We start from the raw sequence: 17,440 nt of genomic DNA on the forward strand, positions 1-17,440 counted from the left end.
CTGGGTGGAAATAGTAATAGTTAAAACATGATGCAATAATTATAAATATATCCTATACTCATGAATGAAATGACATGGTTTTAAGGTCTCTAGTAACTAGGACTAGGGTACAACTGCAATTTAATTTTAAATATTTACTGAAGGAATTACGTGACAATTTAATATCCAAATATCCATAGTGATTCAGTTTATCTTTTATATGCTTTAATTAAAGGAAAAAACGGTGAGTAAAATATTATGCGGTGTTTTAAAAGCAAAATTTGGACTGCATCACATTATTATGATTCTTTTTGTTAGCCTTGCTTATGATAAAGTATAAAACCAAAAGTTGGACACATTTTTTAAGCCTTGCTTAAATACAAAAATTCAACTTGGCCTGCGAACACTGTTTTTGTACAGCTTGAAGCACACTCCACTATGAATGATTTTTTTCTTAATTTTCTGCATCGCTTGTATAAATTTATTATTACTAATTTTTAAATAATGTATTAGACTTTTTTGAAAAGGTTTAAGTTTCATAATTTAAAATTGATTTGCACATAGAAAATCTTGAAGATAATGAACAACCCATCGTAGATCCTCAGTGTAATACACTCAAGTATCCAAATAGTTTCAAATTTCTTTATCCCATTATTAGCTATGCAAGTTAATCTCTCTCTTATTAGGTTAATTTAAAGTAGACATTAATTATTTGATAACTTGATCCAATTAAATTTATTCTTTAGATAAACAATATTTTCAAATACATTGTTAATAGACAGTTTATCAACTTCACTTTTCAATATTTTCTTATCGATGTTTTTGATGAAATTTATTTTTCACTTTTACTTGCTTCTGTGCATGATCATATTTTCTTTATGAGAATGAAACACATTTTAATAATTAATTCTTTTTGAAAAATATATGTAATAAATATTGCATTTCTTGCAAGATATTGTAAATGCATTTGCACTGACTAAGAGAATGTTGTGCGGCATCGAGTTTGACAGCATTCATACTGCAATCATTAATATTTTTTAGTTACCAAGCAATTAAGTTGCATTGAGGGTTTAGATTCAGCTTGATAGTGTCACGATGATGTCATAACTTCCATATAAGGTCATTATCATAATGTATGCAAAACCATTAGTGTGAATGCTCTGATTACTGTATTGTGTTGCAAATTGTAATATTATAATTAGAATTTTAAAAATCTAAGATCAGGAGACAGTTGTCTGAATGTGATGCGTTACATGATGTACATTAGGTTATTAATATTTTGTTCAACAGTGGTTTGTGGGTTATTATTAGGGTGACAGTTATAACATGATGTTGATGTGGTATCACAAATGTACCAACATTTCATAAAAATAGAGAAGATGATGTTGATGATCTTAGCAAATATCTAGAGAAGATGATGTTGATGATCTTAGCAAAGATGTAGAGAAGATGATGTTGATGATCTTAGCAAAGATCTAGAGAAGATGATGTTGATGATCTTAGCAATGATCTAGAGACGATGATGTTGATGATCTTAGCAAATATCTAGAGAAGATGATGTTGATGATCTTAGCAAAGATCCAATGATTTCAATGGGTTTCAAGATAGAATATTTGATACCTTGTTGATGAATGAAAGTGACAAAAAAAGACCCATATTTTTTTTCCTTTCCCATTTTACTGTTTTTTTCTTTTTTTAGTGTATAATGTGCTGTAAAGTTTCAAATGTTGTAATCTGTTTTTGTTATATTTTTGTTGTTATTCAGGAAACCAAAACCTAAAGATGAAAGGTATTTAGTAATGTCATTTCATTTAACTGCACAATAATAATTAATAGGGAAGAAGAAACCTCTTAATCACTTTCAAACAGTAGTTGACCAAAGAGTAATTACTTGGCACTGAAGACAATTAAACAACATCTGCGCATGATATTAAATCAATTTCTGTTGTGAATATTTGCTCGTCTATTCCAAATTTACTAAGTTAATACAACATTTTGGTTGATGCATCACAAAGGAATGATGCAAAAAAGAATTCACAACATTGTTATATCATTCAAATTAGGCTTTTAACTGGTCTGTTTTGAGCTCTTCAGACTCCTGTTGTTCTATACGAGCAGTGCAAGTTGATGATCTATTGTGAGCAGTTTGAAGAGCTTGTAGGCAACCAGTCAAATACACCTATAGTTAAACTATTCTGACAGTTATTCAATAAATTTATCTTGTTCCGAATTCAATACAAACTGTAAAATTTACTTGTTTGTTTAGTTTATATATTTAGGACAATTCCAAAGGATAACCATAAGCGAATTCATTCACTATTCTTCTTAAAGGGTCTTTCACACCAGTTCCGGCGCCGGAAAATCCAATCCAACGTCAATGTTTCGTTTTCACACAGCTACGCGCATATCGATTGGTGCATAGCCACATGGAGCGTCCTGAAAACGAATCATTGATGTTCGATTCGCCGGAACCGAGCCGAACAGGTATGAAAGGCCCGATCCTGTTCACGAGACAACATACACAAGATGCTCTACATAAACAAAGTCCTATTACAAGTCTTTAGGAGTTGTAATTTGTCATTAGAATTAATTTGTTCAACAACAAAAGTAAATTTTCCAGTTTGTAAATAATAGTTGTGTAGTTGGCAAAATCCATCTTCTAAATAGTAAATAGTTTACAGTGCTTGTTTCTATGGGAATGTTTTCTTCTTCACATTTCAAGACTTTTTATTCTCTCATTTCTCTATGTTTCATGATTATCTTGATAAACAATAATTGACTTGTTATAATTCATATTAGTATAGTTTAATGATTGCATTTAAGTCTGACTCTTATTGTTTTGTACGAGTTTAGGTTTTTAAATTAAACAGTTAACAAACATTTCTGTTTACTTATTTTCCACTCTTAACTGTAGTTTTTTTGAAAGTATAAAACCACAGAGCACTAATGAATTCTACACTTTATGGTAAAACAGATATTAATATACTTTAAATTTTTTAATTAATAACTTTTAGTTTTTTAATAGTCATACAGTAGAAAGTAGAATAGAATACACATGGTTGCTTGAGTACAAATATCACTGTTATCTCATTACCTTAATGGAGGTCTAAGTTTTATTATCCAGATGACTTATATCACACTTATAACATATTTGAATATCATCAAATGAAAGTTTGATATTTGTTAGTTTTTTTCTCAGCTGCTCATATTTGTTTTATATTAGTCATTTAGAAGGTACATAAAATGCTATCTAGCTTAGGGCACTTGCCATACCATGGATAAACTTGGTGTAAGGTCAGCTCACAATTGCTCACTAGCCCCATTTATATACATTATAAAACATGCCATGATTATGTTTTGTATAATCTATAAGATGCTCTATAAGAACCTTATAAATGTCTGTTACTCATTATCTATGTAATATATTGTTATATTGTTATTATTTGCTTTTGTTTTTATTTAAATTCTTGCTTGTCTTATTTGTTTCTATGTGCTTTATTTTACGTTTTGTAGTAGACGACTTTCATATGTGCCTTCGGACGGTTCAACATCCACCAATTTGTATGATGTGTATGTGTATTTTATTTTGACTTTTTTTCTTTCATTTATATTATGTTAATTTTCATTTTTTAGTTTCATTAACCTTCATCTTCTATTCAGCATCTTCCTGCATTTTTAGTTTCATGATTTCTTTGATTTTTTGTATTAAAAACATGTGTTTTACAACCAAAATAATAAATTACAACCAAAATAATAAATTAATAATCCCTGTTGTTAAACTAATAATTTAATTTAATTTTTATTCATGGAGCTATAATTTAAGAGTAACAACACACTACATACTTATTTGATCTATCATCTTTTCAGACATACTAAACTGTAACTTAATATTGTAATTTGAGTGCGTAATTTGAATTTTAAATTTCCGGGCGTGCACATTAAGCTTTTATTGTGAGTGTGCACACTGACCGTATGATTACAAGCAACTAAAAGAATTAGTTTAAAGTCGGTTTATTCCCCACAAAAGAGAGAAAACAATACAATATTACAAAATCAAGTTTATAATTTTATAGCTCCATGTGTAGAACAAGAAAACGATTTACTATGCACTCTTAAGACTATTGTTAATTTGTCTACTTAAAGATGTATTGTCCCTTTGTCAAATTGCAAAAAAAAAAAAAAAAAAGATTTTGAAAAAAAGTGCGTCATTTTGAAGTATCATAATAGTTATTAATTTTCACCAAAAATGAGTTGAAAAAAAAAATCATTTAACTGAAATACAGACGTTTTTTTGGTTAAAAAAATAACTTTGACTTCCAGTCAAAGTTTTCTATCAAAACATATCTCATAATGCAACGCGCTTATTTGGCTACTCTGTATGCATAATCATAAAACTTCCTCGCAATCTGTGTGAAAACACCTTCTCAACCGTGACGAGTTGTAAACAATCCTAATTAGCAACATGCATACTCATGGTTTGAAATCTTTGTTTTCTTTCGCTCGGGACGATTATCCAGACGAAATGCAATCAAATTAATTTAGCTGTTAATTACGTAAAATTGTTGTTTTTGGCTCGAATTTTCGACTTAAGGTGAATAACTTTAATATTACTTTAAATTTAGAATATTTTGACCTTCATTTTTTTGTGTTTCAAGGGACTACATCTTTAAAGTAAAAAATACAATGGGAACAATCATAGAGATATCAAGTTGACATTCAAAGTGTTATTAGATGGTACGTGTTTACAGCAGGCTGGTGTGTTAGTAGCCATACTCTATTTCATTAATAAAAAGGATGTGCACCAATTTGGAACTGTGACATTGTTCTATACTTGCACGCTGTTTATATTCCATGAGCTGTTTTATGATTGTATGAAATCAGTTCAATGCGTGGGATGTATGTAGTCATCTAAATTATCTTTAACACTATCTACCGTAACCTCAGCCGCTCATTACCACAATTATATAGAATTATAAACTAGAGGATAATAACTGAAACTAATTTAAAATTGTTTTTCTTTTCATAAATAGGCTCTGCCTATTTTCTGACTAATCTTCTTGTAAATTTAGTTATTGTACAAACTATCAAATGTATTTCTTTGATTATATTAATAATTGCAAATTTAAGTTTAGCATTTCTTACTAGAATGAGTAGAATATTCATTGAAATAATATTTCAGACCTCAACATTTTGAATGTCTTTTCTTTCCTTAGCTGTTCTGAATGTTAAAGGTAACATTTCATTTTCTGGGAAATAAGGGAAATTTCTTATTTTGGTTTAATTCTTCATTTTGATTTACTTCTTCATTCTAGCTTTGATAATTTTGATTTTAAAATAATTTTTGAGGTATAATTCTTTTAAACAAGATGTTACAGTAACACCAAAAAATAACTGAATATTTTCACTTCTCGACCATCAATAGGGAGCTTTTTATGTGTGATGACCTAGAAACTAGGACCTATGTATATTGTATTGGGGTAATTCATTGTATTGTTGGAATTGTCATCAAGTGAAGAAATACATCCCAATGTCCCCGTATGCAGACAATGAATTAAGATGACGTAACTAGTTTCTGGTCAACGCAAACTGAAAAACGCCCAATTCTCCAGAAGACTTGCGTTACTGCAAATGTTCTTTTCCATCTTATTGTACAAATAGTGTAGTCTCGTTTGGGTATGTGTTTTCACTGTTGCAGATTTTCATTTCACATAATGATCTAGACATTACCAATTGATAACAAAATTCAATTATAATCTGGTTTCTATTGCCTATTGGGTACTACAATCAATATTGTACTTTGGATGTGTATTTTGTAGGATGTATCAACAAATCGTGTAAAAGTTCATTTACTGAAGAATGAATTTTACACCTTATGTGACAGGGTTAGGTTTTTATTACATTCCTCTTTTGTGTGTTTAACTTATTTATGTTTTGAGAATCAAAACAATGATTTACATTCATAATACTAATGGTATTTTATTGTAACATAGTTTTAAACAATTTTATTTAAACTGAATCTGTGATGTTTTTATAGAAAATGTTTTAACAAAAAATAACGTTTGTAGGTGGTATTTTAAATTAGAAAAATGATTATCACTTAATATAACATCCCTTTGTGTACAATGTGGAATTCAGGGTTGTGCGTGATGTTTCTCAGGGTATTTCTAAAATTAATGTACTGTATTTTTGTTCATTTACTATTATCTCAGGTCACCAAACTTTATAGCACAGTGTTTTTCCATATAATATACATTTTTCATTGAATTTTTCTTCATATGTTTATTCACTTTTGATGTTTTTGGTCATTTTCCCACATTTTTAATATTCGTTGTACATTTAGAAAAGGTGGTATTTAGGTATAAGTAGTTAGGGGTGTGGAATCTGTGTTTTTTCTTTGCAAATACAACAAGAAAACATTTTGCATATAATTGTTTTTGTTCCTATGATTGTGTAGATGGACAAGCATGTTTTTTGGTGATCATAGTAAAACCAATGATGATGATGATTCGGAGCCACACTATGAAGATTATGCTGTAAGAGACTGTACCTTATAACTTTGTTTAATTATTATTGTTGAGTTATCATATCTGATGATAACACAGAAATATTTCCATGCCATTAGATTTATTTTGTATTCAGTGGCATAACGCAGGGGGGAAAGTTTCCGGGTGTTTAGCGCTCTTAAGAGGCAATCCAATGCTGGGTAGTTACACTGCATTGAGGCTGCTCATTCCCCTGGGTTTAGCCAGTGAGTGCTCATAGCCATACGCCACTGTATTGTTGAAAGCCCAGCTTCTCCTTATTGAATAAAACAGCCAACATTTTTTTCCTTCAACTCATAAATATTGACACTATTGTAAAGTGTGAGAAAGAACAATTATTATTTGACTACCTCAACGATTATAGAACATACAGTTTTAGATACTACAGGGCAGAGATTGTGGAAAGCTTTAACTCATTTATTCTATGCATGGCACCATTATTATCTAAATTGATAACATTTATTTTTATTACCGTTCTTATAGGGATTCTGTTCTTGGATCAGAGCTGTCTTCACAATTACGTAAGTACTTGAATATAAATAGTAGTAAAGAAAACCACTATGTACAGTAAAATGAGATGGAGCGAGTAAGTGCAGAAACTGTTTGAACATCAGCCTATTCTCACTCCTGGTTATTGTACATTATGACTGAATAAATATTATTATTAAAACTAGAAAAAATGTCAATAATGAGATGTTTCCAGAATTACTTTTTTTTCTTTGATAGAAGAAAGAGACATAGTAAAACATTACTCTTTATACAGCCAAGAATTAGTGCGGCAATTTCAGTAGATTCAATCAATCAATCAATCAATCAGTAGATTGCTAATTATCTTGCAGTGATAACCAAATCAGGAGGAAGTCTGGAGTAGATGCCATTCAGTATCTTCAGTTCCAGCGCTACCTCATTGGTCTTGTAGTTATCATCTGTGTCCTGTCTATTGGGGTTATTCTACCGGTCAACTTCAGCGGTGACCAGGAAGGAGGAAAGCAGAACTTTGGCCATACAACCATCAGTAACCTTCCAACTGAGTTAGTATTTATCAACGTTACTATTTACGGGGAAAAAGAAAGGGACCATACCCAAAATAGTATGCCCCCTATGCAAATTCACTTCAGAATCCAAGATGTATCGTTTATAGACTGAGATACAGAGTAGTTGTTTCCATTACCATCAGTCTTATATGAACATTAGAATACAGTATAAGATAAGTACTGTCTTTATAATGCTGCGTTGGTATTATTATTATTACCTTTTTTGAATGATACTGTGGCCTTGTAATCACTATTATAAATAAGATATTTACAGTATACATTTTGTTATTGTTTTTTTCAGCTCTAAAGCATTATGGGTGCATACGTTCTTTGCAATGATTTATTTTGTCATCGCCATTATTGCTCTTCGACATTTCAAACAACATCTGCCTAACAGAGAGGAACCAAGTCATGTATGTATCAAATAGTATTGTCATCTCAAATTATTTACACATTAATGTTCTCTCTTAATGTCATAATTTCACAAGTTGATGTTATTTGTACTGAATGTATTAATTGTTTCAGATATCAAGGACTCTGTTTGTTATTGGCATTCCATTGGAGAGGACAGAGCCTGCTCTTATTCGCCAACATTTCCAGTAAGTATTGATCTAATTCAGGTATATTTTCATATACTATGCACCTGAAATAAATAGAATGTATTTATGATACATAATACTCAATATTATTTCCTACTCACTGCATATTATAAAACTCATTGTGAAAACCATCATTTATTCACAAACATTTTGGACCATTCCATACTAAATTTCTTTAGAATGGCAGAGTTGACTGTCGTTATATATTTTTATAAAACAATTTTTATTTACTTTTATACTGCGGTAATATTACAAATGTTGTACTGTGATGTTACAAATGTTCTACTGTGATGTTACAAATGTTCTACTGTGATGTTACAAATGTTCTACTGTGATGTTACAAATGTTGTACTGTGATGTTACAAATGTTGTACTGTGATGTTACAAATGTTGTACTGTGATGTTACAAATGTTCATTAGGTGTACATCCCCATTAGAACTTTTTGGTCAAAATCCTTATCAGATAAATCAACTTAGCAGGTGATTAATTACCTGAATCCTATTATACCCCTGTGATTTTATTAGCTCTCTTGTAATTGATTGATTAGGACAAGGTACATTCTTCAGTATGCAAGGTCAATGGTCAGGCAAAAACTAGCAGAATTCGGCAATGATCAAATAGTTTAATGACCTGCCTATCAAAGTTGGACTTAAATAAACACATGTCACAGTAGGAGGTTAATTGACATTTACCCGAAGTTTTGAAAAACTTCGGGTAAAAATGAACACATTCTCTAATGGGGCTGTACACGTAATGTTGTACTGTAATATTACAAATGTTCTACTGTGATGTTACAAATGTTCTACTGTGATGTTACAAATGTTCTACTGTGATGTTACAAATGTTGTACTGTGATGTTACAAATGTTGTACTGTGATGTTACAAATGATGTACTGTGATGTTACAAATGTTCTACTGTGATGTTACAAATGTTCTACTGTGATGTTACAAATGTTCTACTGTGATGTTACAAATGTTGTACTGTGATGTTACAAATGTTCTACTGTGATGTTACAAATGTTCTACTGTGATGTTACAAATGTTCTACTGTGATGTTACAAATGTTGTACTGTGATGTTACAAATGTTGTACTGTGATGTTACAAATGTTCTACTGTGATGTTACAAATGTTGTACTGTGATGTTACAAATGTTGTACTGTGATGTTACAAATGTTCTACTGTGATGTTACAAATGTTGTACTGTGATGTTACAAATGTTCTACTGTGATGTTACAAATGTTCTACTGTGATGTTACAAATGTTCTACTGTGATGTTACAAATGTTCTACTGTGATGTTACAAATGTTGTACTGTGATGTTACAAATGTTGTACTGTGATGTTACAAATGTTCTACTGTGATGTTACAAATGTTGTACTGTGATGTTACAAATGTTCTACTGTGATGTTTCAAATGTTCTACTGTGATGTTACAAATGTTCTACTGTGATGTTCAATTCAATTCAATTCAGATAATATTTATTTAGATAATAATGAATGAATGTACTGTGATGTTACAAATGTTGTACTGTGATGTTTCAAATGTTCTACTGTGATGTTACAAATGTTCTACTGTGATGTTCAATTCAATTCAATTCAGATAATATTTATTTAGATAATAATGAATGAATGTACTGTGATGTTACAAATGTTGTACTGTGATGTTTCAAATGTTCTACTGTGATGTTACAAATGTTCTACTGTGATGTTACAAATGTTCTACTGTGATGTTACAAATGTTCTTTTAAATTGAATACAAACATAAATCAAATTACTTATGAAATATACGATCAAATTCAATTTTTCAGGATGTTAGCGGAGACTAATAATAGCAAATAATCAATCATAGTTGACGGAACCATTAGGGATATTCTCAGAAATTCCAGCTTTTAGACACAAAAGCAATATATTTTAATTCACAATAAAACCGATTATAAACGAAAGGTAGACCAAAAAGATCGCAGCTTGAACAAGTTGGTTTAATAAATAATTAAAACAAAAAAATGAAATAAATAGACATCAATATATAGGTCAATAAACTTTAAAATTAGTTTCAGTCATCTTGGTATTTATTTCTAAAAACTTTGTTTTTGTCTTCAGGGAGGCCTATCCTGATGTTGAAGTGACTGATGTTCAATTTGCATATGACATTTCAAGACTACAGTACTTGGATCAGGCAAGGTAAAGTTTACTTTTATATTGTTTATTCATATCACATTTTGCAACCAAGCCGAAGACAAACTGGAGGCAGTAAAGTAAAAATCGAGTGATGAAAGAGAAGATGATTTTCTTCCAGCTGCTGATAATTTGTCTTTCCGAAATGCTACATATCTAGCAATTGCTATCTCACTATCTTGTGAACATTTAGACTCTGTAATAGCTATTACATCCGTTTAGTTTAGTAAAGATTACTGTATTTCTTGTTGAATTTTAGTCAAAATCTAAAAAGATTTTTTTTCAATGTCCAGAAAAGACGCACAGGCCAATCGTATTGCGTGCGAGTCTATGCAGCAATCTAGTGGTGTTGCTCCCACTCTACGTCCGGGACTGTGTGGCCAAATTGGCTGTCATGATTGCTGTGGAGGGCCTAAGGTAAATATTAGATATACAAATAATATTAATTTCAAGTTTTGTCAAATAAAAATAATATCATGTTTAATCATGTACCAGTGAATACTTAACACCAACTAAAATATATATTTGACTTGTTGTCCATGAAAAATTGTTGGGGTACTATTAGTGCAGTTTCACATCACTATAACAATGTTTTTCAAGTGAAGAGTGTTTGGGAGATATCACTGTCCTTATTACCTTTATTGTATACATTTAGTAGCCTTTAATTATACTGGTTCTATATTTAATATAGGTGGATGCTATAGAATATTATTCAAGGCAAGCAGACCATTTGGCATCTGCTGTCATGACAGAAAAACAGAGTGCACTTCAGAGTAACTTGGGAATGGCGTTTGTCACAGTGAGCACAGTAGAGGCTGGTGCCAGGTTAGAATGATCATTTACAGTACATATTAATTATCTTAAACTCTTACTGACGACGTTCTAAGTATTCAATTGTTTATGTTTTGTTTTGTATCTTGTTTTGCTTTTTGTTTTTTAATTTTAATGTATCCATTTCTGGAAGCTTGTGCTGAAATAGAATAAATTGAATAAATTAGCTTATAATTATAAGAAAGTATATTGAGTAATAATTTACATTCTCAAAACATCAGTGTGGTTTAACTTTTTAACTTAAATATTTTATGTGTGAGATCAGAGGGATTATGTAAAGGATGTATTTTTTTTTAAGGATTGTGAGTGATTATGCCACATTAAAGACTGGACCACCCACTGTGTCTAGTGTTAGTCGCACTGTTCACTCAACCACCTGGACTGTAGATTACGCTCCATGGCCTGATGATATTATCTGGTAGGTCAGTTTCTATATTTATTTATTTGTTGACCCATAGAGATATAATATCTCTATGGTTGACCATGCACCTTTAAATTGGTAGTATTCTTCTGTCCATATCTTGGTTGGTTTTAACTGTAAAGAGCAATGCTATTTTAATGTTAAAGAAGTTCTGATGTTGCATGGAGGTAATTATTAATGTTTCTTTCAGGCAAAATCTTTCTGTGAGCAATTTAAAATGGTGGGTCAGTGTAATAACAGTAAATATATGTAAGTACTCATTTTAAAATAACTAAATGCTTAAATTAATAATTGAAAGAAGCTTTGATTGAGGAGAGAATCATCAGCAAGCAAATAATTGAATACAAGACAGTTAAAAGCATTTCTCTTTTGTTTAGGTTTATTTTTGGTGTTGTTTTTCCTGACTACTCCATCTGTTATACTAACAAGTCTTGACAGTACAAATTATAAAAACGCCATTGATAACTTGAATGTAAGTATTTTACAAATTCTATAAATATTTATTTCATTTCTTTTCAAGTATGCATTTATTTTTCTTTTAAATAAATACAGACTGAAGTAATAAAACCAAAAAAGCAAAAGCTTTGGACTAACACAACATACAGTAATTATTTTTTTATTTTACAGTCTGCTGTAATATCGCAGTTCTTACCAACACTGCTATTGTTGATGTTTGCTGCCCTCCTACCACAGCTCGTAATCTATTCCAGCTACTACTTTGAATATCATTGGACACGTACAACGCTAAATCATGTTATAATGCGCAAAACTTATGTCTTTCTTATGTTGATGCTGCTTATACTGCCCTCTCTAGGCTTAGCAAGGTACGATCTTGACTTATTATTTAGTGAATTAATTGTATGACTGATTTATGATTTCAAAAATTAAAATTGTATATAGCCTTTAAATGCTGTAACATCAATTCAATGACTGTCCAGTAAATATATGTTGTTGGTTAATCTTCAGTGCCCAGGCCTTGTTTGAGTATACTCTAAGTGATCAAGAAAACATTAAGATGAGATGGGGGTAAGTGATGGGCTATTGATTAAAATCATTTACATCAATGTTACTTTCATCCTCATGAGTATGGATTGATAACCACATATATCATTTGAATGAAAGTTTATACATGTTAGTATAGAACTAGATTAAATGCACAGTCAATTCAACATACCATAATTTGAATTTTTGACATGTAATTTTCAATATATCATAATACCATTCATTCACATTCATCAACATTTTTATTCCAAGATCAAAAATAAAATTTGATCTTTATGAATATTATTGTAATTATCATGATTATGTCCATCTTGGCCATATATCTCATGTCTTATGTCATTTAATGTTTCTTAGTTGTATGTTTCTACCTGACAACGGAGCTTTCTTTGTAAACTACATCATCACGTCTGCATTTATCGGAACTGCTCTTGAGTTGATCAGATTCCCTGAGCTATTTCTATACATTATCACAATGGTTTGGACGAGATCTGAAGCAGAAAAAATTACTGCTAGAAAGGTAGGCTGTATTAGCCAGTAGAATGGCCTGGTAGTTGCCTTGTAATTTCAGGGACTTGGTTTAAACTAAACGTTGCTAATAACTTCTTCCAATGCTTCCAATAAAGATATAGAAATACTTTCTACAGCTAAATGTTATACCTTGAGACATATGAGGCTGTACCTATGTGTCCCTCCCCTCTATCCAACCATTTCCTAATAATTTTAAGGAGAAAACTTCATAATAACTAAAAAATTATTCTTTTAATTTTCTTTCTTTCCAGAAATTAGCCTATGAATTCCAATATGGTGTGAATTATGCATGGATGTTAACACTGTTTAGTATAGTATTTGCCTACAGTATAACGTGTCCCCTTATAGTCCCATTTGGTAAGTTTTAATGACCATTTTGCTAAGTCCATACATAAATTTGAACAATATATTTTGTTTTATTCTTTGGAGCCCACACACTACTACTGTATACAGACAGTCAGGTTTACTGAAAATAATTTTTAATTTAAATTATTTGTAATTGCATTGCAGAATCTTTGTTGATCATGTTTGTTATTTTGTAGGTATGGTGTATTTCATATTCAAGCATATGGTTGATCGTTACAACATATATTTTGCATATGCACCATCTAGAATTGACAAGGGAATCCACGATAGCGCTGGCAACTTTGTTGTGATTTCGGGGATTATTCTTCAGCTTTCAATACTTTTCTTCTCTGTGTTAAGATTAGGTTTGTATCAAATTACAACTTATTACAATATTGTAGTTTTGTTTCCGATTGATGATGCCATAGACTCTAAAGCCAGATAACTAATACCAGAAATGGTAATCAATAAGAACTTTTTCTGTTATTCAATGAGTAGAAAAACCTCTAGAGCCTCTTTCTCACAGAGCTCTGCGCTAGGAATATTGCGGGAATATACCATTACAATGCCGGTATGATTTTCTGTGAGAACGGGTCGTCTCGACAGGACCTGCTTTAGACCTAGTAATATTCTAGGGATATTCCCCGCAATGCCAGACGGGCATTCTGTGAAAACGTAACGCCGTTATATTCCGGGGTTATATTTAATTCCCCGTCGAGGCTTTGACACCTTGAGCGGTCAAGTGTATCACTTTGGCGCCGATTCAATTCAATTAACAATAATAATAATAATGTCGAACTGGAGGGATAATGAGATAAGAGAGCTGCTTAAATAAGGGGACAAGAAGAAATTTGTAGCATACAGTACTCTATAGGCCTAGGCTAGGCAATAGCTCTTTGTTGGTGCCTGACCCTTGTACAGCCTTCTAAGGTGTTTTACAGATTGCTGATGACGGCTAATTAATTGCTGTACCTGTATAATATATGCACAATATACTGTACATAGCATGTATTGCATAAATACGCTATAAAGGAAGATAGTAATCTGTAACTTAAAATTCGCCGCCATATATCGCTAGACAAAAATAATAATAAAGGAGGCCCTCAATAATTATTTTGTCAGAGACTTTTTATTGGCCGAATATGCCCGACTCCTTTCTCACAGAAAGCCGGTATATACCGGTTATATTTCCGGCACGATAGTCCGATGAGAATGGGTATATGCCGGTAACGATACCGGCACGATGCCACCATAATACCGGTATATTGCAGGCACATCTGTAAGAAAGGGGCTTAGGGAAAACATTTAGGACCCAAATGTCCCTGTAACACATTGCCCCTCATTTGTGTCATGGGAACGTAAGAGGGATTCTATAACTAAATTTTCTTTTATTATTTTGAACAGGATCTGTAGATCCTCATTCCATTGTATCAGCAATATTTCTCGTCATATGTATTGGATATTACGTGGCTAAATTTTGCTTTCATCTATGGACTGGCTATATACCTCCTAGTTATAGTGAATTTGATAATATTGAACAACCAAGTACTATTAAGGAAACTGAACTCAAGGTAGGTATCATTTCATATGTAACTAACACACACGCACTCTAAGTACTAACTTCATTTGCGGTGTCCCAGCCATGTTCTTATCTTCTTTACATTTTTATAATAATATACAAATACTTTATTTACATTATGCTGTAAAACACATTTTTTTTATTTACCCAGTAGGCAAATATAGGAAAATGATCAGCACACATAAAGTGTGCAATGTATGTAAAGGAGCTAACAGCTTTCCCACCTGAAAGACTAAACACTTATAATTGCATCTTTTAACACATCTTTTAATTTTCACAATCTGTTTTTGTTTCTTCAGAATTTTGTTCCCGACGTTTTGATGAAAGAAGGAGATGGTGAGAGCGATCCTAAGGTAACGTCATCGTTGCCAAGACATGCCTATGGTACAATGGGACCTTCTGCGGATGTTGACAGTAAAGCGACTGTTATTGAGCCTAGCAATAATATTGAAACTAATCATTATCAATCATAATATTATTAGCATCAATGTCTGTTTAGCTGGATATGTCTGTTTAGCTGGATATGTCTGTTTAGCTGGATATGTCTGTTTAGCTGGATACAAGTTTCGTAGCCAAGCTACTGTTAAATTACAATATGGATATGTTTAATGAATGCAATGGAGCAAAGACAAGCTAAACACTTCACAGTGTATCAATTACTATTTTGTCACACTTAAATTTGTAAACGAATATTTCATTATTAGTCCCCAGCTTTCTAGTTCCAACTAATCCTTTCCTGGTTCAGTGGTGAAATGGCTATAAGCGCTCACTGGCTAAACCTAGGGGCTCAAGGGGCCCCAGAAAATGACAAGTCTAATAATGTAATGTTGAAGGGCCCCTTAGGAGTGCTAAACCAGGGGCCTTTGCCCTGTGCGTTATGCCACCACTGTACTGGTTGTTGCCATAAATGGCGTCCTTGATGAAAATGATACAAGTGTTGACCAGCCTTATCCTGATAAGTATTACTAACTTGTATAAGATAAAGATAATATATAAGTAACTTTAGTAATATTCATAGAATTATTTGTTGTTACATACATTAGTGATATATTTAGAGTTATATAAATATAATGAATATATGAATTAATTAATTTCCAGTAATACCATTGGACGGTTTAGAGCTCCTCTTTGCCTGAAAATGTATGTATATAAAGAAAGTAATACATAGCAGATTATATCATATTGTACATTTTATATTGTATGTTTTGTGGAAAAGCAAATATTGTTGCATTTAATTTACATCTGTGGCAATAAATAGTCAAAGTAGTTTTAACATAATTTAAAAGATTTTAAAGAATAAATTAATGTGTAATATCTGAATATTGTAATTATTTGTATTTTCCTTTTCATATTATGTAAACCGGTTTTTCCTGGTAGAAATAGAATAATTTGTATTTATTTTATATGAAAGTAGTCATTCCTCAATGTAAATTATGTTATTAACCATCTTTAGACAGAGGGATAATCTGTTTGTGCAGTTGTTGAAAAACAACCTAAAAAACTAAGTTAAAACTAACTAATAGAATTTGATAATAAAATCATCATTATGAAAATAAATTAAATTTCTGTTTAATTAAATGATGGAGCTACAACTTGAGTTCATCAGAAAGAGAATTGAGATATGTGGCAAGCAGATAATAAGATCTTGTGGATTCAAGCTAGGCCCTGGAATAAGAAACCCACTGTCTATAAGTATCTATACATTTTGTTACATAAAAGATATGACTATAAATAAGGTAAACTAAGTGATTAAAAACAAACCGTACCCCTATTTTTAACATTATTTCATGTTAGGCGTCAGCATTGGTTTAATGTATATCAATAGAATACTGCAAATCATCAATTCAATTAGTCTTTTGATATACTCGTCTGCTCCTAAATATAATGTAATGTATTCAATATTACCTTACCTATAGATACAGTATTATTAGTAAATTAGTAAAGAAATATAGGTCCTATTAATTTAAAAAAAGTATTTGAAATAAAGTTTGTTTGTATTGTTATATAGTATAGTATATATATAGTACAGGGATTTTCTCAAAAAATGGCCATATTTACGTATATAAGATGCTTATAACGCAATATATGTACATATATCATAGCATTATTATTGCATAATAACACTATTTTAAAAAGTGCTTATTTTGGCCATTTTCCGAAAAAATCCCTGTACTATAGTACAGGGATTTTCTCCAAAAATGACCATATTTTGACCTTTTTATTTTTTGACATAAATGGTTACTGTACGTCTATAAGATGCTTATAACGCAATATATGCACATATATAGCAATATTATTGCATAATAACAGAATTTATAAAGTGCGTGTTTTGCCCATTTATTTTTTTACAAATGGTTACTATACGTCTATAAGTTGCTTATAACGCAATATATGCACATATATAG

General features: G+C 31.2%; 1 protein-coding gene across 4 annotated transcripts in view; it reads left to right on the forward strand.

Moving 5' to 3' along the window:
- LOC140060457 (calcium permeable stress-gated cation channel 1-like) overlaps window positions 1-17,213 on the forward strand; it is a 29,802-nt gene extending 12,589 nt beyond the window's left edge. For 3 of the 4 annotated variants that reach the window (XM_072106676.1, XM_072106675.1, XM_072106677.1), the window contains 19 exons: window positions 3,493-3,549; window positions 6,434-6,512; window positions 7,005-7,042; window positions 7,361-7,552; window positions 7,857-7,968; window positions 8,081-8,154; window positions 10,255-10,335; window positions 10,623-10,746; window positions 11,021-11,154; window positions 11,459-11,578; window positions 11,772-11,830; window positions 11,959-12,053; window positions 12,209-12,405; window positions 12,548-12,607; window positions 12,938-13,100; window positions 13,363-13,468; window positions 13,654-13,821; window positions 14,861-15,027; window positions 15,335-17,213. In XM_072106676.1, coding sequence (XP_071962777.1) covers window positions 3,493-3,549; window positions 6,434-6,512; window positions 7,005-7,042; window positions 7,361-7,552; window positions 7,857-7,968; window positions 8,081-8,154; window positions 10,255-10,335; window positions 10,623-10,746; window positions 11,021-11,154; window positions 11,459-11,578; window positions 11,772-11,830; window positions 11,959-12,053; window positions 12,209-12,405; window positions 12,548-12,607; window positions 12,938-13,100; window positions 13,363-13,468; window positions 13,654-13,821; window positions 14,861-15,027; window positions 15,335-15,508 — 2,200 coding nt within the window. In that variant the 3' untranslated portion in view covers window positions 15,509-17,213. The remainder of the gene's footprint in view (window positions 1-3,492; window positions 3,550-6,433; window positions 6,513-7,004; window positions 7,043-7,360; window positions 7,553-7,856; window positions 7,969-8,080; window positions 8,155-10,254; window positions 10,336-10,622; window positions 10,747-11,020; window positions 11,155-11,458; window positions 11,579-11,771; window positions 11,831-11,958; window positions 12,054-12,208; window positions 12,406-12,547; window positions 12,608-12,937; window positions 13,101-13,362; window positions 13,469-13,653; window positions 13,822-14,860; window positions 15,028-15,334) is intronic. The other variant, XM_072106678.1, reaches the window with a different exon arrangement.
- Window positions 17,214-17,440: the final 227 nt, after the last annotated feature.

This window comes from Antedon mediterranea, chromosome 10 (assembly GCF_964355755.1).
Source record: "Antedon mediterranea chromosome 10, ecAntMedi1.1, whole genome shotgun sequence".
NCBI lineage: Eukaryota > Metazoa > Echinodermata > Crinoidea > Comatulida > Antedonidae > Antedon > Antedon mediterranea.